Raw genomic sequence first — 21097 nt, 5'->3', positions numbered from 1 at the left:
GTCCGCCCATCTTGTCACATGTATACCCCCAATCCCTCTTCCTATTGCATGTATGTCCCTAGACCACCCCTTCTGATTACTGTATTACCTATAGTACAGCCCCTTCCTGTGATGTATATCCTCACCTGTAATTAGGGGGCTTGCATGTCCCCAGAGAAGATAAAAGCCGGGGCTACCATTAAACTCTCTCTCTCTCCCTCCACGTGGACCATCATGCGGGGCAGAGGTGAGCATGCTACCATGAATTGTGACTGACTCCCATTTATTTCAATACTTCTATCTCTCATGCTCTCAATAACTTTACTATGGTCTTTACTTATTATCGCTGTACAATTGCACCTACCGGACCCGTAATTATGTGTTAGGGGCTGGCTTCCCCTGACATATGAGGATAGATACAGTCCTGTCACAGACAGCATTGTAATGCAAGGTGAACCTGGAAGCATCCTTTTTTGCCATCTTGATTGTGTCCCACCAAAGTAAGCCATGTTATTTTTTTTTATTCAAAATGTCCAATACATTTGTTTCCGCTCACCAATGCCTAGAATATTGACCTTCATGCATTACATTTTATTTTTGACTGCTTCCAATTTTCCTAGATTCATGCTTCAAACATTCCAGGCTTCAATTATTAGCAAACGTTGGCAGCTGTTTCTCCTTCCCTTGAGTTGTGCCCATCAGCAACTGAAAACCCCAAAGGCTCCACTCGCACACGCTTTCCTCTGTTCAGGTTACCCTGGCGACCTGTTCCGAGGAGCAGCTCCTCCTCAGTCCTATTTTGAGGGCCTCCCCAGGGGTCTATTGCCAGGCCCTGTACCCGACAACATTCCCCTTCCATTCACTAGGCCCGCTGTCTCTGACAATGTTCTCATGCTGTACACAGGTGTTCCGAGGCTACTTCCTCTGCCTAGTGTGCTCTTGGTCTGGAAGCTCCGCTAAAACCTGTTCACGTGGGATGGCCCTGCTGGCATTGGAAATACTAGTGATGCAGCTTTCAGCATCACAGCGTGAGACAGTTAAAGTTTATTGAGCCAACCTGGCCGACAAACACACGTGGGGTTAATTGAAGGGAGGAGAGATAAAAGGCTCGGTGAGCCTCACCTTTCTAGTTCTCAGGTTTCTTGCTTTCTAATGGTCGGACCAGGGTGCAGCTGCCTTAGCCAGGTCCCTGATTCAGCTGGCAAGGATCACTTCCTGTAAGACATCCCTGAGGGGAAGCCACATGAACCCAATGCAGCCCTGGGTGCTGGAGCAGCCGTGTGGAAACCCCTGCCAGCAATGAGATGCTTATACGTTCACTGATTTGGCTTTCCTCCTGCAATTGGCATCATAGTATGTGTTTTTTGAGATGGAGGAGGACTTTGTGGACTGGTGTTGGACATATGGGTTAATGTTGGACTTGTGGTTTTGGGCAGCACTGGGTTGGACGTTTTCCTGATGCGCACTTACCCTTAATATAAAACTCTCTCTTATACATATGGGTTTCTGTGGATTTGTTTCTCTAAAGTACCAGACTAGCACAGCGACACACACACAAGTTGCCACACTACAACAAACTGACAGGCAAGTGGTGGTTGGTTCATTAGTCATCAAGAACATGCAAAATAAGATGACAGTGAGATGGCCTTTACTACCCATTAGATTGGCCCCAGTGCAACGTTTGCTAAAACCCCAGGTAGGTGAAGATCCAGCTCAGTAGACACTCTCACTTGGGACTAGCGGGAGCAGACATGGATTTAACCACTTTGGAAGATCAGCACCGACCGTAAAGTTAGACATTCCCATAGCCTTTGATGCAACTTCCTGTCTCCATGTGCCGCACTCCACAAACCCCCTGCCCTCCGGCTCATTCTGATCCACAGGGACCCCGGAGGAGAGAGGACTAGCGCCCCTGTGGATCTCTGAGGCTCTTTCTCCTGTGGAACCGCCTGTGGTTTTGAATAGCTTCCAGTTAGCAGCCTAGAGTGTCAGCCACGACGCCAGCAGGCTTCCCCTGCTGAAAGACGTCCACATGTTTATTGCACTATTGTTTTGACTCACCCCACTTCCAGAGAATATTGGAAGTTATCCAAATATCTGTTGAAGGAAAATGAGTCCATGAACTGCTGTTATCACACAAGAGCATATTATGCAAAAGGGCAACTCTAAGAACAAGTGCATGTAACAACCGAGATGACTTTGAGGAATGTGGAGCTTTGGTGGCATAGTGGTTATGTTAGGTAGCCCCTGCAGAGGAGGTTGGAAAGAAATCAGGCAATCATAGATACTTATGAAGACCCCAAACTGAGCATGCTCATTCATATTCAAGCCCCTGAGTCAGGTGGGAGGTACACCTGGGTGGACCAAACTAGGCCAAGGCTCATGACATCACCCAGGTGGGTTTAACTCAGGCAATGGAATCAACCAATATCATCAACCATGCCTTCCCCAAGCCAGGAGGTGGGAAATAGAGTAAAGGCAGGGAGCAGGCTCTGGGAAGCGCTCTCTTACCCTGCTCCTGGTCAGACAGGTAGAGGGGAATGTACCTGTTCCGGGTCTACTTGGAGCGCACGGCTTCTTGACCCACATGCTCTCAGCCTCTAGGGTTCTTGTGCTTCTGGTCTCCTGGGACACCTCCCCACCCTCCCCCACCCCACAACCACCAAGATCCACAGGCATGGATGCTCTTTTCCACGTGATTGTTTGGGCCCAGTTGCGAACCCCTTTGAGACTGTAAAACCTGAAACTTGTCCTGTCCTTCATAAAAACCCACTTGGTTTCAGCATGAATTCTTTCATTGTGCGAAGCCAAGAACCAAGGTATTACCCACCCCAGAAACCTAACAGTTATATGTTAGGCTGCCAAGCACGAAGTCAACAGTTAGAACCACCAGCTGCTCTGCGGGAGAAAGATGAGGTCATTTAATCCCATAAAAAGTTATGGTCTCATATGGCCGGCCCCACTATGAGACACAGCATCCATCACTGACTCATAGCCCGACAGGGAACAACACTTGAGACTCAGTGTGGAAATTGCACACGATCTGACCCCACCACACCGAGGTAAAACGCTAAGGGTGTGCAGCAGAACAGCAAGAGGAGCAGAGCAACAAAGTTCCCAGGGAACACCAAAAATAAACTTTGGGGCCAGGGCTTGGCACCCCATTAGACTCCACCAGAAAACACTCCTAAAGGCCAATAAACAGTCCTTGAACTATCTACAAGCTTTTCTTTCTTTTTGTCATTGGTTTTTGTTGTTGTTTTGTTTTGTTGCTTTGCTTTGCACTGCTTATTTTTGTGCATGTTATTATCTCTGCGGTCTGTCTAAATAAGATAGGCTGGATGAACAATATAGAGGAGAAAACAACGGGAGTGACTGTTCCGGGGGGACATGGAAGAGGAGGAAGTGGGGGGAAAGAAAGTGGTGTTAACAAACTCAGGGACAAGGGAACAACAAGGGATCCAAAATCAGTGGTGAGGAGGGTGTAGGAGGCCTGGTAGGGCACGATCAAAGGTAAATGTAACCGAGAGGAATTATTGAAACCCAAACGAAGGCTGAACATGATAGTGGGACAAGAGGAAAGTAAAAGGAAATAGAGGAAAGAACTAGGAGGCAAAGGGCATTTATAGAGGTCTAAATGAAGGCATGTACATATATAAATATATTTATATCTGATACTGGGAAATAGATCTATGTGCATATATTTATAGGTTTAGTAGTAAGGTAGCCAATGGACATTGGGCCTCCACTCTAGTACTCCCTCAATGCAAGAATACTTTGTTCTATTAAACTGGCATTCCATGAGGCTCACCTTCCCAACATGATCGTTGAAGACAAAGTGGGTGTATAAGCAAATGTGGTGAAGAAAGCTGATGGAGCCCGGCTATCAAAAGATAGCATCTAGAGTCTTAAAGACTTGAAGGTAAACAAGCAGCCATTTAACTGAGAAGCAACAAAGCCCACATAGAAGAAGCACACCGGCCTGTGTGATCACGAGGTGCTGAAGGGAACAGTTATCAGGCATCAAAGAACAAAAGAATCATACCATTGTGAATGAGGGGGAGTACAGATTGGGGACCCAAGACCCATCTGTAGGCAACTAGACATCCCCTACAGAAGGGTCTGGGGGAGGAGACAAGCCAGTCAGGGTGCAGTGTAGCACTGATGAGACATACAACTTTCCTCTAGTTCCTAAATGCTTCCTCCCCACCCAAAATCATAATCCCAGTTCTACCTTCCATATCTGGCTAGACCATAGGATGTATGCTGGTACAGATAGAAACTGGAAACACAGAGAATCCAGGACAGATGATCCCTTCAGGACCAGTGCTGAGAGTGGTGACACTGAGAGGGTGCAAGGAGGGTAGGGTGGAAAAGGGGGAACCAATTATAAGGATCTACATATAGCCTCTTCCCTGGGAGCTGATACCAAGAACTCAAGTAGAAAGCAAATGTTTTCAGAATGATGATAACAAATGTACAAATGTGCTTGACACAATGGATGGATGCATGCATTGTGATAAGAATTGTATGAGCCCCCAATAAAATGATTTTTTGAAAAAGTTATGGCCTCTGAAACCAATAGGGGCAGTTATATCCTGTCCTATGATTGCTGAGTCAGAAATGACTCAATGGCAATGAGTTTGGAGGGTTTTTTGTTTGTTCTGTTTAGAATATTGAGAGAAAAGCAAGCTGTAGCACATCAACTTTATATGATCTCTACAAAGCTGAAAAACTAGGGAGGGGAAAAAAGGAGCTGATATCAAGGGCTCAAGTAGAAAGAAATGTTTTGAAAATGATGATGACAACATATGTACAAATATGCCCCCAATAAAATGATTTATTTTACATAAAAACAAAGTAAAAATCAATTAACATTTAATTTAATGGTTATTTTTGGGGCTGAGGGAAGGCAGGGAATTGCAATAGGAAGAACGCACACATTGATATGATGATACTGGAAATATTTTTGGTTTTTGTTTTGTTTTTTTAAGATGGGATCCTGGGTGTTTATTTTGCTTTCATGCTTACAGAATAGAATGTAAGCTGCCATTAAATTGATAGAATTTTAGAACACATCAGAATCAATATTCAGTAAAAGTTGAGACATATTTGATGCACTGGTGGAGTTTTATAGTTTTTCGTTTTTGATTGTTCATTGTTAGTATATTGTGGATGATTCATTTCTGTACTGATCCTGTGTCCTGTAACCCTGCTAACTTCACTATCAGTTCCAGGAGTTTATTTTGCTGGGACAATTCCTGGTGGTGTTCAGTGGAGAGAGTCATGTCCTGTGAGTGGAGAGGTTCCTCTTTTCTGCACATCTGTATTTCTTCCTTTCTTATTGCACTGGCTCAACCTTTGCGTATTGATGTCAAACAGGAGGGCTAAGAGTAGACATCTTTTGTGCCTGATACTAGAAATAGTATATACGGTGTTTTACCATTAAGTACATTAGGTATAGGATTTTGTATATGCCCTTTATTAAGATGTAGGAGTTGTTTTCGATTTCATGCTTTCTGAGCATTGATATCATGAATGGAAGCTGAATTTTGTCAGACACTTTTTTTTTCCCCGACCTCACTTGATGTGATCATGTATGGCTTCATTAGCTTAAGACTGTTAAGATGGTGGATTGTATTAATTGCATTAATTTTCAAATACTGAATCAGCTTTGCATTCCTAGGTTTAAAGTGCATTTGTACGGATGCATTTTTAATGTAATAATGTCATATTCTTTTGATCTATTGCATGTATTGCTGGATCAATGAATAATTTGATGAGGGTCCCCACCACCACCCATCCCCTGCCCCAGCCCACCCCCTTTTGGTATGGAGTTTCTTTTTGTACTAACCTTTGTCTTCTTTTGGTGCGGTATAATCTCTTTCAAAAGGAGCCTGGTGGTGTGGTGTGAAGTGTGCGGCTGCTAACAAAAGACCCCTGGTGGTTCCAGAGCACCAGCTGTGCGGCAGGAAGAAAGATGAGGCAGCCTGCCTCCAGAACAGCCGTAGCCCTGGAAACCCTACGGAGCTCTGTCTGCTTTCTCCTTCCTGTAGGGTCCCTGTGAGTCAGATCAATTCCAAGGCGCCTGAGGACGATGGCTTCTGAGGACGACGGCATCATTGTGGAAAGTATTCTGTCCATTGTACCAAGCCTTGAAAATGTGTATGCCCAAGGGTTCCATGTCTGAGAATTTATCTTCAGAAAAGAGATTGTTCTTGCAGGGAAGTTGGACTCAGATAGCCCTAGATTTGAATATTCATTCATCCTTTGACTAACTGCTTACATTCTGTGGGTCTGTTTCCTAATCTGTAAAACAGAGATAAGCCCTTTCTTCACAGAATTGTTGTTAAAAGGGGCAGCTCAGTGCCCATATGTGGTATGTTTAGAATAAATGGTAGCTCTTGATTCTGTGTTGCCAGCCGGCCTCTGCAGGGCAATTCTGACTGGATCATTAAACACCATCTCTGCTCTTATTCGCTCCCATTTTGTCCTTTTTGGTGAGTAATCTCTTCACCAAGGGACCCTGCTGGCACAGGGGGTTACGAAGTGGGCTGCTAATCACAGGGTCAGAAATGGGCTGCTAATCACAGGGTCAGAAATTCGGAAGCACCAGCCCTCTGCAAGGGAATGAGGCTTTCTCCTCCGGTAATGATTTACAGTCTCAGAACCCACAGGGGCAGTTCCACCCTGTCTTATAGGGTTGCTCAGAGTTGGAATGGCTTCGATGGTAGTGAGGGCTTTTTGTTTTATTACTATTATTTTTTTATCTTCCGAATGCGCGATTCTTCTGTTTTATTTATTAGATGTGCTAGGCGTCAGGGCCATTAAAAACAAAAAAGGTGTCGCTCCTATCCTCAGAGAGGTGAATCTATTTAGAGATACACAGGCAAAATGATCAGTATTAAACAGTGTAACAAGCACTATAATGGGAGATCTGCCTGAGAAGCAGTGCACTCAGGAGCCAGGGGCTACAACGTATCCGGCACAGCCTCCAGGATGCGGGTGGCGCGGGGTGACTGGGCAGAAGTTTACAGTCTCCATAACAACGGGACTAGCTAAATCCTTCAAGCCTCTCCAGTCACTTTTGTTCCACGTCTGAACGACCGAGAAAGGCCACTTCCGGGCCGCGCTGTGCTCCGCCCCGCCCCTCTACGGCGGGGCGACGCCCCTCTGATAGAACGACCGAGTCCCCTGCTCTGATTGGCTCAGGTGCATCAGAGGGCGGGCGCAGACGCGTGGGGGCGTGGCCTACAGGCTCCCACGCGGGCGTTTGGCTCGCAGAGCGGAAGCGAACCTCGTCCGCCCCGGAAGAGCAGCCGTGCGGTCTCGCGGTGCGGACTTTGCGGGTGAGGGGGACGCTTGCGAGATGCCGGGCGCCGCGGCGAAGGGCTCGGAGTTGTCTGCGAGGCTCGAGAGCTTCGTGGAAACCCTGAAGCGGGGCGGCGGGCGCCGCAGTTCCGAAAACATGGCTCGGGAGACGCTGGGGCTGCTCCGGCGGATCATCACGGACCGCTGCTGGAGCACCGCGGGTGAGGCGTCCCCGGCTCGCCGGCTGGCGGTGGGGCTCCCGAGGCTGAGATCCCTTGACCCCGCGGCGCACCCCCCCGTTGACTCTCTTGCCCCGTAGGGGAGCTGATGGAGCTGATCCGCAGGGAGGGCCGGAGGATGGCGGCCGCGCAGCCCTCGGAGACTACCGTGGGCAACATGGTGCGCAGAGTGCTCAAGATCATCCGGGAGGAGTACGGCAGGTCAGCCCGCGCGGGCGCCCGCTGGACCCGGGACCGCGTTCTGCAGGAGCCCCTCGCGCTGCGTGGAGCGCCGCCCGCCCACCCTCCTCCGGCATCTTCTCTTCACCCCTTCCTTTGCGTCTCGTTGCCTCCGCAGACTCCACGGGCGCTGCGATGAGAGCGACCAGCAAGAGTCCCTGCACAAACTCTTGACCTCCGGGGGCCTGAGCGAGGATTTCAGCCACCATTATGCCCCGCTCCAGGACAACATCATCGAGGCGATTAATGAGCTGCTGGTGGAGCTGGGTAAGGGCCCTTTTGATCCGTAGGTGGACGGACAGGTAGCCAGCAGGTGAGAGGGCAGAAGACCCACCCCGGAAGTTGTCCATCAGCAGCTGAGAGAGACCCAGTCATCTGGGTCTCAGAGGCCTGCCCCTAATCCTTTATAAACTACGGCAGAATCTACTGCTGGCAAAAATGCTTATTAGGATAGAACTTTTTTTTTTAAAAAGGAAACCAACTCTCCCAAAAGACCCTACTTAGACCCTCCTCCATTAAACCTCCTCTTGGGTTGTTAATACATTTGGCCTCTGTGTCCAGGACTTAACCGATGGGGCATCAAAAATATGGATAGGGAGGGGGGAAAAGAGAAAAGATCAAAGCAACCCCCCCCCAAGCCTGAGGGAATGTAAAGTGTAACGCACAAAGCATTTACCTTATTTCAGTATTATAAATACCGTATATACCCGTGTATAAACCGTTTTTGCCAGCACATTTTTAGTGCAGTTTTTGTGATAAAATTAGGTGCCTCGGCTGGTATTCAGGTCGGCCTATACTCGAGTGTATGTGGTAACCTGTAATTGTTGCTAACCTGCTGTCATGAGGTGCCATCCAGGTGGTTTCACCTCGTAGTGACCCTGTGTACCATAGAGCGAAACGTGGCCTGGTCTTGTGCCAGCTCACAATTCTTCTCAAGAGATGACTAACATAGAGGGGAGGGTGTGGGACCAATTCCCTGTGGAGTCCAGGGACACGCCACCTCCATCCCCCATGTCATTGTGTCCCATGAGACCTGCAGATGATCAGTACAAGTTCTCCCAGGGGAGGAATCAGTCCTTCAGGAGGGAGCCCTGTTTATCCCACCGAGGGCACTTTGGATTCTTCCAGATTCTCTCCATTCCTTGCTGAACGCAGTGTCTTCAGAGTGAGTTGCACATGGTATTGGAAGCACTGGAAGGAGATTTTGCATGGAGATGGTGGATTGTGGGAAAATACGGAGTAGACTGAGAGCTTGACAGAAAACCCCCCAAGAAGTAGGGCTCGTACAAAAGACATATTCCTGGAAGCCTGATAACCCTGTGGTAGGCTCGAGGGTCTGCTACGTGGGCAGGCATCCCTTCCGAACTCATCCTGTTAGTCCGTGGCGCTCCGTGCAGTTTCTTATTTGCCTTGCAAAACTGGCTGTGCTTGCAGAAGGGACAATGGAGAACATAGCGGCCCAGGCTCTGGAGCACATCCACTCCAATGAGGTGATCATGACCATTGGCCACTCCCGCACAGTGGAGGCTTTCCTCAAGGAGGCTGCCCGGAAGCGGAAGTTCCACGTCATTGTGGCTGAGTGTGCACCCTTCTGCCAGGTAGGGAACTGCTAAGAAGTGCTAAGAAAAAGGGAAACCGAGGCAGGGCTAAAGGAAGGGTGGGCGGAATCCATGCCAACTCTGACCAAACCCAAACTCATTGCCTTCGAGTCATTGCTGACTCGTAGTGACTCCTGGGTTTCCGAGACTATTGATGGGAGTAGAAAGCCCAGTCTTTCTCCCTTTGAACTGCTGGTGGTTTTGAACTGTGGACCATGCAGTTTGCAACCCAGTGTGTAACCTCTACACCACCAGGGGTCCTGGATGCCAACTTTGAAGTGGTGACAAAATAGCATGAAATGATAAGAGTTTTCAGGTTCATCCTGTGAACATTCTTGAACATTGGTGTAAGAAAGTGGTCAACTGCTGGGTCCACAAAATGATAAATATTGGTCCTTGTAGGAATCAGAACAGGATAAATCACCTTGGAGATGCCTGATGCTTGGGCTAACGTCTAACCCCCTAGGTAAACTGAAAAACCACCACCGTCCCATTTGCCATTGAGATCTTGCTGATGTAGAGAGAGACCCCAGGTCAGGGGAGACTGCCACAGTCTTTGTGGACGCTGAGGGCCACTCCGTTCCGCCGCAGAACAACTCATGGGTTCACACCCTGACTTCTTGTTTGGCAGCCAAGGCCTTTAACCACTGCGCTGTGAGGGTTCCCTAGGTAAAGAACAGGTCTCAGAAAAGAAAATACTAATCTAAGGCTGCAGGACGATGTAAAATAACCAGCCAGGCGCTCGCTTGTCAGCTTGGCCTGGTTATACAGGCAAGCAGTATTTCCAGTTGGGTGGCTACTCTGGGGCATTACACATTTATTAGCTTCCTCTGCGCACCTTGCCATCGGTATATGATGAATTACCTGTTGCAAACATCTGTGTCTGCCCAGTGTCTCAGGAGCCCCCAGTCCCAGTTAATATGTGAGAGCTAGGTCTCACCTTTCCCTGTGCATCGGCCCTTCCTTCCTAATGCAGGGTCATGAGATGGCCATCAATTTGTCCAAAGCAGACATTGAGACAACTGTCATGACTGACGCCGCCATTTTCGCTGTCATGTCAAGAGTCAACAAGGTGAGTCTACGGGGTCCATCGATTGCATTTCATTCTTCCCTTAGCATTGTTCATCGGTGAGAGCTTCTAAATTTGGTTAACAAGCTGAACATTAAAACTGCCGAATTAAAGCGAAGTGTGTCAGCTGCCTGGGCTTGGTGAGAGAGTAGCTGCTCTTTGCTCAGAGACCCTGGCAGCGGGAACTGGTGAGTGGCAAAAGCTCTTGGCTTGTCGGGAGGTGTGGTGTGTATTTTCCAGAAAAGACAGGGCTCAGAATCAGAGTTTGCAGTTTACCAGCTTATATCATGTCTATTCTTCTCGGGGGAATCAACTTTTAAGCTATAACCTGTGGTCCTGAGCCTAGGTCCCCTTTCACTCTTCTAGCCTGTGACTCTGTAGGATGCTAGGACCTGAGCGCTCAGCCTGGGGTGCCCAATGGCCTCTTGAAGGCTCCACCCTACCCCCCAGAAGGCCTCACCTTCTTCTTCCTGTTCCACAGGTGATCATTGGCACAAAGACCATTCTGGCCAATGGGGCCCTGAGAGCTGTGACGGGGACGCACACTCTGGCCCTGGCAGCCAAACACCACTCTACCCCGCTCATTGTCTGTGCTCCTATGTTCAAGCTTTCCCCACAGGTATGTCCGCCTGCTCTGGCCGCCCACAGAGAACAGGAAGCCTTCCTCTGTGCCCTGTGGGTGTGCATCTACTCAATGCACCAGACCCAGGCGGGGCTGGGAAGCGACACAGAAATCCTGCCCTAGGCCCGGCACCTTCGTCATTCGGTGCCGGCAAGTCAGTGCTGATGCCCAGCCCCCTGTGCGCAGCAGAAGCACTCTTCCCGGTCAGCGCCATCCTCACAGTTGGTCCAATGTTTGAGCCCTTCGTTGCAGCTCTAGTTAATTCCATCTTCTCAAGGTTCTTTCTGTCGTCACAGCCCCTCTGCCAAGCACGATGTCCTTCTCAAGGCTCTGGTCTCTTGGCAACATGTCCAGAGTACAGGAGACGCAGGCTCACCGTCCTTGCCTCTAAAGAGCATTCTGGCTGTACTTTTTCCACAACAGATCTGTGTGTTCTCTTGGCAGCCCGGGGTACTTTCGAGACTTTTCACCAGCACCATAAGTCCAGTCATCAGTTGTCTGGGAAGTCTAGACTGTTGTGTTGAGGAACCTTAGGAGTACAGTGGGTGAACACTGGGCCGCCATCCTCTAGGTTAGCAGTTGGAAACCACCTGTGAGGGAGAAGGTGGACTTTCTACTCCTGCAAAGCCATACCGTGTTGGAAACCCACCAGGGCAGTTCTACCCTGTCCTATAGGGGTGCTCTGCGTCCGCATCAGCTCGACAGCAGTGGGTTTGGTTTGGCTTTGAAACTAAGATTAGGACAATCCATAGTGGGAAAGGTCTCTGCTTACATCCTCCCCGCTGATCCCTCCCTCGTGGCTGAACTAGGAACAGTGTTGGTCCAACCTGCCTTAATCCAGGACCTTGTCCTCTTTAGCTCCAATACAGACAGTTACTAAGTAAAGCCACTTCATATGCTAGAAGGATTTGTTTAGAGAGCATGAACCTATTTATAGATCTCTCTCTCTCTCTCTCTTTAACTTCCCAGTTCCCCAATGAAGAAGATTCATTTCACAAGTTTGTGACACCTGAAGAAGTCCTGCCTTTCACAGAAGGTACGGAAGTTGTGTTGTGGGTCAAAGCTGCTGTCCGGTGGTCACTGTTCTCCTAAACAGCTCCCAAGTGCTCAGGGGCCTTTTGTGGACCATGATCTGAGACAGACACGTTAGCGGAGTTGGTGGGACCGTGGGGGCTGGCCGACCTAGCATTGACTGGCTTTGCACATGTGTGGGACACAGGCTACCATCTGGAGGGCGAATGCACTTGAGACTGGTTGCCGGCGGGAGGCAGTCTGGCGACGTGGCTGTCAGAGGAGGAGGCCTGTGAAGCATTCTGTTGATAACACTCTCTTGACACCTGGTGTTGGTGTCATCTGCAGTGGCTGCTTCTGAAGGTAGCAGCTTGGCACAGTGAACCTGCTGCTTCATCTGCACGTAACCCGGCCGTAGCACACTCTGGGAGCGAAGCCTAGTATCGGAGGGACAGTCATTCTCAGAACAAATGGTTGTTGAGCACTCCTTAGGTACCCAGCACTGCGCTGGGCTCCATGAAGGTTCCAGGGCCCTGCTCCCAGAATGCTTCCATTTCTTCTGCAGGAGGACAGATGAGAAAGGGTGTGCCCACGGGGTGTTTTAGGGAGAAATCGCAGCTCCAGTCCAGGTACTGATGGAAAGGGGCTGGTGGGCTGCCTGAAGAGAGAGCCGGGGCAGTTGGGGGCCGCTGAGGTAACATTTCAACACACGGGAATGTCAAGAGCAGCCATGAGAAGCTGGGGACCATTTTCCGGCTCTTAGAAGAAGGGCCTGAGATGGATGGGAAGAGATGGCCCGACTCAAGAACAGTCATTGAGGAGCGGCCAGGGCTTGCAGGCCGTGGTTCCAAATGTGGATTTTATCATCGAGGCTATCTAAAGGCACTGGAAAGTTTTAACCAGCGAACATCATCCAAGGTCCCCGCTTTTAAAAAGTGTTCACCTCTTCGGTTTGCCTTTTGCCCCACAACTTGCCTTCGGGAGCATAGCTGGCAGGTATTGGGCATAGAAGCTGTGCTGCTGAAGTGCTAGAGCAGGCCCGTCCGCGCGGGCTTACCTCCAGCCTGTCTGTTGCCTTTCAGGGGACATCCTGGAGAAGGTCAGCGTGCACTGCCCCGTGTTCGACTACGTGCCCCCAGAACTGATTACTCTCTTCATCTCCAACATTGGTGGGAATGCCCCGTCCTACATCTACCGCCTGATGAGCGAGCTCTACCATCCCGACGACCATGTCCTGTGACCGGCGTCTGCCCTCAGCAGACACTGCCGGGCACCCGGGACAGACAGAGGGAGCTGGGGCTGCTGCTGAAACACACCCTCCTGGTAAAGAAACGGGATGCTTTTCCTGGCTCTGCAGCCATCCTCTCACCAGGCCACACACCCAGCCCCCTGGTGCCTTTCGGGTCTTACACTGGGCTTCCCCTACTGGCCGGGAACCCTCCTAGTGAGCTAGGGGGGTGCTTCAAGGAACTCTGTGGCATTCTGCTTCAGTGATGTGTTAACATGACACTGGCTAGAGACTTCTGCACAGAAATGGCTCCCACCTCTTCCCTGGCACTGCCAATAAAAACGACCTTCAGGTTCCCGATTGGTGATTTGCTGTCATGGGAACAGCAGCAGCCTCGTCTGTTTTCAGAGGGTTCGTACAAATGACAGCATTTATGGGTCCCCAGGCCCTTCTGATGATGAGAATTGTGTGTGGAGTTTTACACAAATGAGATGGAGGCTGCCCTAGGCCGACTGCCTCAGCTCACTGGGATGGGACCTGGAAATCTGGGTTGACAGCTCCCCAGAAAAAGTTCCTGATGTGGCCTCTTCATAGGACTATCAATCAGGACCACCTTTTCAAAGGGCAATTTGGAACGGCAGGGAGTACACAGATATGCGTAGGAGGCCCTTCTGTGGGGGCCGTCAGAGCCTCTGCTCAGCAGCCGAAGGAAGGGGGTGTATTAGGTGGGTACACTTGGCAACGGCTTCACCATGGTGGCTGGAGGGCAGCGTCTGGATTGAGGGCATTTGGGTCGAGGGAGATTAGTATGAAAAATCTATGTGTATGATGATTTGCAAAGAATTGCTTTTGTACTTGCAGTGTTGTGTGTGCAGCAGTTAAAACCGTGCTGGTTTTTCTCTGGTGAGTGTATGCCTTACCTATTGTAGCTGTTTAGCTGATACGTGTAGACAGGGCAGACTCACTCTTCCATGGACTGGCAGTGAGAGGTGTGTGGCTAAGGCTTCTGACTTTGGAAACTCAGAAGACTTTGGCAATTCTAGGCCCATATTCCTCAGGGCTGCAGGTGACTCCTGATTTTGAGAGATGGACAACTTCCAGTTGTCTACACTTCCTACCGGGCTGAGCTGAAATCAGCGGGATGGCAGTGAGGGTTTGGGGTTCTGAGGCTAACCCTTGTAGATAGTAGAGCTGTGATCTTTGTGTCATACAGTGGGATGGGGTGTTAAGAAAATTCACCTTGTAATTATTGACTAAGCACTACAGGCAAACTAGTGTAAGATACATAACATCACCCTACTTTTACTTAAATAAAATTTAAGTGTATTTGCATTTTAAAAAAAGGTCTAAATAACATCTAGTAGTGGCAAGCAGGGGACGCATCTATTTTTTTAAAGTTTATCATTCCCAATTTTTATGTATATTTTAGTCATTGCGGTTTTGAACTAAGAGTCTCCCCAGGTATCCGATGCTCTATGATGTGCGGGGCTGCTGTTCTGAAGCGGAGGTCACAAAGAAGAATCCCTGGGGTGCTTGTCGAAGACGACAGGGAGCAGGCACCAAGATCCCAACAGGGATTTGTAACCGCACCTTTTAAGCAGAGGTGGCTGATGAGCTCAAAGCCCCCTCTGTTGGATCCGGGTTTGAGAGAGGTCTTTGCCTTTTGGCTCATCTCTTCTCGGGAGAAGAAACCCAAGTGAAGATAGTCTGAACAGCTGACCTAAACACTGACTCAGAAGCATCTGACTCACTCAGGCCTCAGTCCATTAATTTTTAAAGCAACTAGGACTCCATGATGCCTCATAATGGCTTCTGGCTGCCAATTACAGCAGTCTCCTTCACAGGCACCCATTCTAACACCAGGTTCCTGAAGTCCAACTGTGTGGCTTAGAATGAGTCAAGGAACTTAATTCTTTTTGTGGCTCCTACATTGCTTTATGCTATTTGTCTTTTGGGCATCTTTGTCTCTGAAACTAGCACCGACATCCATGACTGAGAGGGCTGGAGGCTCTGAGGGTGGAGGCTCAGTCTCGTGGTCAGGTCTTACTGTCCCTAGAACAGGTGGTAGTGGAGAAATCCATCAAGTTGATTCTGACTCCTGGCGTTATAGGACACAGCTGCTCCATACGATTTTCTCAGCTGTGGTCCTAACCAGATTGTCAGGCCTTTGCTTCCATGGGTACCATTGAGTGGATTTGAATTGCCAGCTTTTAACTTAGCAGTCTAGCGCAGCCATTTGCACCAGACCTTTACAATGTGTATTCTTTTTTTAAAAAATCACTGTACTGGGGGCTTGTACAGCACAATCCTTACATACATCCATTGCATCAAGTACAGTTGTACAAACTGTACATACTCATGTATAAGCTGTGTTTTTCGGCACATTTTTAATGCAGTTTTTGTGGTAAAATTAGGGGCCTCAGCTGATACTCAGGTTGGTTTGTACTCGAGTATATACAGTGTGTTGCCATCATCATTTTCAAAACATTTTCTTTCTACTTGAGCCCTTGGTATCAGCTCATTTCCACCCCCACCCCTCCCATGAACCCGTATCATTAAAAACATTTCATGTCTTACACCAACTGCTGTCTCCATTCGCCCACTTTTCTGTTGTCTGTCCCCCAGGGAGGAGGTTAAATGTAGATCATTGTGATCTGGTCCCCCTTCCATCCCCCCTCTCCACCTTCCCCTAACTGCCCTGGTATCGCTACTCATTATTGGTACTGAGCGGGTTATCTGTCCTGGATTCTGTGTATTTCCAGCTCTTACATGTACCTGTGTACACGCTCTGGTCAGATTTGTAAAGTAGAATTGGGTTCATGATAGTGGGGGTAGGGGGGAAGCATTAAAGAACTAGAGGAAAGTTGTATGTTTCATTGGTGCTATACTGTGCCTTGACTGGCTCATCTCCTTGTGACCCTTGTGTAAGGGGATGTCTAATTGCCTACAGATGGGCTTTGGGTCTCCACTCTGTATTCTCCCTCATCCACAATGATTTTTTTGTTCTGGGTTTTTGATGCCTGATACCTGATCCCATCAACACCTCATGATCACACAGGCTGGTGTGCTTCTTCCACGTGGGCTTTGTTGCTTCTCAGCTAGATGGCCACTTGTTTACCTTCAAGGCTTTAAGACCCCAGACGCTGTATCTTTTGATACCTGGGCACCATCAGCTTTCTTCACATTTGCCCATGTACCACTTTGTCTTCAGTGATCGTGTTGGGAAGGTGAGCATCACAGAATTCCAGGTTAATAGAACAAAGTGTTCTTGCATCGAGGGAGTACTTGAGTGGAGGCCCAATGTCTGGCTGCTACCGTAATATTAACCCTATAAATACATGCACATAGATCTATTTCCCCATCATCATATATATACTTACATATGTACATGCCTATATTTAGACCTCTATAAATGCCCTTTGCCTCCTAGTTCTTTCCTCTATTTCCTTTTACTTTACTCTTGTCCCTCCATCATGTTCGGCCTTCATTCAGGTGCTGTGGATTGGGTTCCAACTTACAGTGAGCCCATGTGACAGAATAGAACTGCTTTGGTGATATAATGCGATCTGGCCTGGGCTGCTAATTGTTAGGTTAGCAATTCAAACCGACCAGCTGCTCCTGCGGAACCAGGTGCAGCTCTCGACTCCTCCCAGAGCTGCAGTCTCAGAAACGGGCAGTTCTGCTATACCTGAAAGGGTCGGGTCTCTGAGCTGGAATCAACCCCGATGGCAGAGAGGTTTTTTAAATCTTTAGGGAAACAGATCGCCAGATCTTCCGTGAAGCTGCTGGTTCAAAGTTGAGTGCTTAATTGTTAGGCCATTGGGGCTCCTCATGAGCCAATGAAAACCCTGTGCCTATGAGACGATATTAAGTGCTGGAAGATAGGCCCGGTACACTCGGCCACATCAGGACACAAGGCGAGGTGAGGTGACTTTCCATCTGCTGTACAGTAGTCCCCAGCAGTCGGGGCCCACCCCCGGAATTCCTCTGATTGTTTCCTTCTTTCCCTCTGTTCTGGGCTTGCCCACTTGCTCTGCCATCAGCTCCTGCGCGTCTTCAGTGGAGAGAGCGTGAAAGTAGGCCAGACAGCTAGGGGCAAGCCTGTCCGTCATTGCCGCCTGTTTTTTGCGGAAGGCTTTAATGATGGAGTGATGGTTGGAAAGCAGGTGGAGTCTGGTTCTTCCTTCGATTCAGATCCCTCCCCCCCCAGCTCCCTCTGAGCGTGGTGGTCAGAGTCCTCCACTGAGCACCCCCTGCAGCTGAGGCTGGGCTCCCATCTGCTGTGCTTACTTGGGTTGCCTGGGTGGCTTTACTCAGCTGTGCCCAGACCCCAGCTGTCCATAAGCTGCTGCCCTTTCTCTGACCGGATTCCTAGAACCTCCGTTAGCAATGGCACGTGGAGGTCCAGATCCCCAGCTGAGTTTTACCAAGGCCCGCCCTCTCTCTCCCTTCCAGCCTTAGCTTGAAGCTGTGCCACAAGCTTTTGAACACCAGCCCTACTGCTAGCGCTAGTTTGGATTCTGCCAGGCTGACTGATCTTATCTCGGTAGTAGAGCCGGCTCTCCAGCTTGACCCTTCCATATTTTATCATGTTTCTAGTCGTCTCCTTGAGCTTGCCGCATGTTCCTTCAACCTCAGCAACGGCGTGCCTGTTCTGAAAGTGGAACTCTCACAGAAAACCAGAGTTGGCATCGCACCTCTCCAGGGAAACCACGCAGCCTCTGCAGCCTCCACAGATCAGAATCTCATAGAGTACCGGGAGAATTTCACCAACCCATCAATGCCAAATAAATTAAAAACACAACATCTACATAGCGATTACATTTGAAGTCACACAGATCTGAATTCCGGCTCTGCTGCTTATCGGCGATGCCCTCGACAAGTTGGTCCGGCGCGAAGGGAGGGCTGCTAGCCTCCGCAGAGCATGGTTGGAGGCTGGAGGACAACAATGCAGAGCGCCCCATCTGCAGGAAGTCCCAGTAAATGGTCACTTATTTTTCTTATTGCAGCCAGTACACAAGCACTCCACCCTCCCCTTTACCACTTACTAGATGTGTGAGCTTAGACAAATCACTTAATCTTTCTCAGACTTAGTTCCCACCTTTGCAAAGTGGGGAAAATAACACCACCTTATCGCACGGGGTGGCATGCGAAGATTATCGTCAGCCTTACAGCCCACCATGAAGGTAGTGATTACTGTCACGTATTAGAAAATGTAATGTGTGGGGTGGTTAACTAAGTGCTCGATGGACCAAACTGACACCAGCTGCTCCCTGAAAAGAAGGCTGTCTGGAGACCCTTACGGGGTTGCTATCAGTGGGACTGATTTGACGGCAGGGGATTTAGTGGTTTTTGTTTCTGGTTGCTCTTCTGGTGCCTGACATAAAAACACACCAGGGGCGGGCGAAAAGCTGATGCCAAGGAGTTCGAGAAGAAGAACGAAACTGCGCACAAATGTACAGTGCTGCTCGGTGTGATTGCACGAGAGCCAGGGAGCCTGTGTTAACTCCCGATAAAATGGTTTTGAGGGAAAAAAAGAAAAAAGCCAAACAAAATCCTAACAGGCAATAAAAGTAATCTGCCAGGTAACTTTTGACTAATAGGTTGGTTTTAGGCTGATATATGCTAGTGAACTTACACATTAAAATAGAGGATACTTATCTCTTACATCTTCATCTCCTGTACCTTGGACGTGTTGTCAGGAGAGCCCAGTCCCTGGAGAAGGACGTCATACTTGGTAAAGGAGAGGGGCAGCAAAAAGAGGGAGGCTCTCGACCAGTTGGCCTGACCCAGCGGCTGCATCAGTGGGCTCAGACGGCAGTGGTGAGGAAGGACGGTGCAGGCCTGGGTAGTGTTGCCTTCTTTATACATAGCGTATAACTCAAGTGCTTCTGAGTTGGAACCACCTCGCGGGCATGTAACAACACAACAGGATCTCTGACATCACTTGAGGCAAGCTAACCTGTGATCAGGAAGACTGCTTACAGATGGATGACGAAGCACTTTTTCTAATGCTCTGCTACTCAAAACATGGTGTTGGAGAGTACCAAAGCATTCTGAAACCACGCCCCATCTTCCTAGTAAGCATTGTCGTAACACTTTTTTTTTTTTCAGAATCTGACGACAGGTTCTACACTCAAGACAGCTGGCCTCCACTCTGCTGTGTAGCAGACAGGCCCTGAGAGCCTTGCAGATCCTCATCACACCCCTCCTTCCTAAGGTCATGTCTGCCAGTCCATGAAACACCCATTGATCTGTGTTTGCAAGAATAAAGGCCATTCTGAGACAGTAGTGCCTGTTCTTCAGGGCTCTGATTACGGAGCTCCAAGGGGATCCCTTGGTGACTTGTGTAGGCCTCCCAGAACCTTCTGAGAGGCACAGGCTGATGAATACAATACTTCATTGCTCCTGGAAGATTCACTCCAGGGCCGCTGGCGAATGAACTTTTCTTCCATGAGCACAAATTTGTTTCCTGTATTCAAAAACGAGGAAAATCATTCCATTGATAAAAGGGCCGGTCAGGAAAAACAAAAGTGGGAATTCCCAGCAACAGTGGGACAGCATCCCAGTCTCCAGGAGCCTTTGCCAGCTAAGACGTTCATCCACGCGGTCCTACATACCATCAAGCACGTCATCTGAAAAGGTGTGGACAGACAGACAAAGCGGACTAACAAGGATTTGGAGGAAAGACAGGGAAGTCGTGAGACCGTTAGATAAGCCTCTTGTAATTGAGCCACGATACCAGGTGAGAGGGACCCGAAGACCCCTGGTCTGGAAAAAACAAAAGAACCTGCTGTGCTTGGTTGAAAGAGTAAATACCGCACAGTGACAGGACAGTTGCTTCACATAGAGACACTTTGGAGTGTCCTCAAAATCCCACTTTAGAAAGCCAGCTGGGGTGGAGCACCTTCACCTTGTGCTGACTGGGAGTCCCGGAGAGTCCCTTGAGACAGACAATGTTTCAAGAGATGCAAACAAGCCAGGATCAGAGCTTAACCTGTTCTTCACTGTGTCCTTTGTCTTTCTCAGTAGCCTGTATCCTGGGACACTCCAGCTAAGGCCTGTGGGATGGCTTCAGGGAGGTGGGAAGGAGGGATGGAGAAGTGGTTACAGTGACTAAATGGGCCTGGGGTGCAGGCTTGGTCCCTGGAAGTTGCCTGCCGCTTCTGGTAAATGAGACACATGCAAATTTTGAGGTTCGAAACAACTGCATCATGTCCCTTCAAAAAACACGCAAACCAAGCAGCTACCCAATCTCAAATTTTATCCCTACATCAGTAAATAAGTTAAAAAGATGTGGACATTTGCCAACTTGCAGTGTCCACAGATGCAGGTGAAGAATGCTTTCCTTCCTGCCCGCGCCCCATCTTGCTGCCCATCTGCTTGAGAAAGACTGAACGGAGGGCCCTGCCATTTGACTCCGGTCCCTTGCGGATCCTTGCGGATCCTTGCGGATCGGGAATTCTGTCCTCACGTTGGCTCATGGGGAGGGACCGGCGCCTGTAGGCTGGGCCTTGTGTCACAGCCGTCTGCCTTTCCAAAGAGACGCCAAGCCCGGGCCATTCTGCGAAGTTTAGCAAGATTGGGTTTAACCTGTGGAAGGAAACCGAATTAATCAAATGAGCAGTGTAACAGGTCAAGTCATACAAGTCTTCACTAACAGATGACTGAACGGCGGGCTCTCAAAACGTCTACAGGGTTCCTCAGGGTCAGCGAGGACAAGAACTTCAAGTCTGACTTCCATCTCTTCACTGAGGATGAAAGTTGTTTCCTTTTTCTTCACATGAAACAAAAAATTTGTAATGGAGTAAAACCAAGAGT

At 49.1% G+C, this 21097-nt stretch overlaps 2 protein-coding genes across 5 annotated transcripts in view; one reads left to right on the top strand and one right to left on the bottom strand.

The window, feature by feature from the left end:
- Nucleotides 1-7271: 7271 nt before the first annotated feature.
- On the top strand, nucleotides 7272-15838 carry EIF2B2 (eukaryotic translation initiation factor 2B subunit beta). The gene is made up of 8 exons (XM_075531597.1): nucleotides 7272-7511; nucleotides 7610-7730; nucleotides 7867-8015; nucleotides 9183-9346; nucleotides 10323-10418; nucleotides 10897-11034; nucleotides 12007-12073; nucleotides 13131-15838. Exons 1-8 carry the CDS (start codon nucleotides 7349-7351, stop codon nucleotides 13286-13288), a joined length of 1056 nt encoding a protein of 351 aa, XP_075387712.1. The 5' UTR covers nucleotides 7272-7348; the 3' UTR covers nucleotides 13289-15838.
- A 2303-nt stretch (nucleotides 15839-18141) lies between these two features.
- Nucleotides 18142-21097, bottom strand: part of MLH3 (mutL homolog 3) — a 37417-nt gene continuing 34461 nt past the window's right edge. For 3 of the 4 annotated variants that reach the window (XM_075531595.1, XM_075531593.1, XM_075531594.1), the window contains one exon: nucleotides 18142-20869. In XM_075531595.1, the coding sequence (XP_075387710.1) occupies nucleotides 20747-20869 (123 nt within the window). In that variant the 3' untranslated portion in view covers nucleotides 18142-20746. The remainder of the gene's footprint in view (nucleotides 20870-21097) is intronic. The other variant, XM_075531596.1, reaches the window with a different exon arrangement.

The sequence above is a fragment of the Tenrec ecaudatus genome, chromosome 14 (genome assembly GCF_050624435.1).
Source record: "Tenrec ecaudatus isolate mTenEca1 chromosome 14, mTenEca1.hap1, whole genome shotgun sequence".
Taxonomy (NCBI): domain Eukaryota; kingdom Metazoa; phylum Chordata; class Mammalia; order Afrosoricida; family Tenrecidae; genus Tenrec; species Tenrec ecaudatus.
Note: the sequence above shows the minus strand (reverse complement) of the source record. Positions and strands in the feature narration are given on the sequence as shown.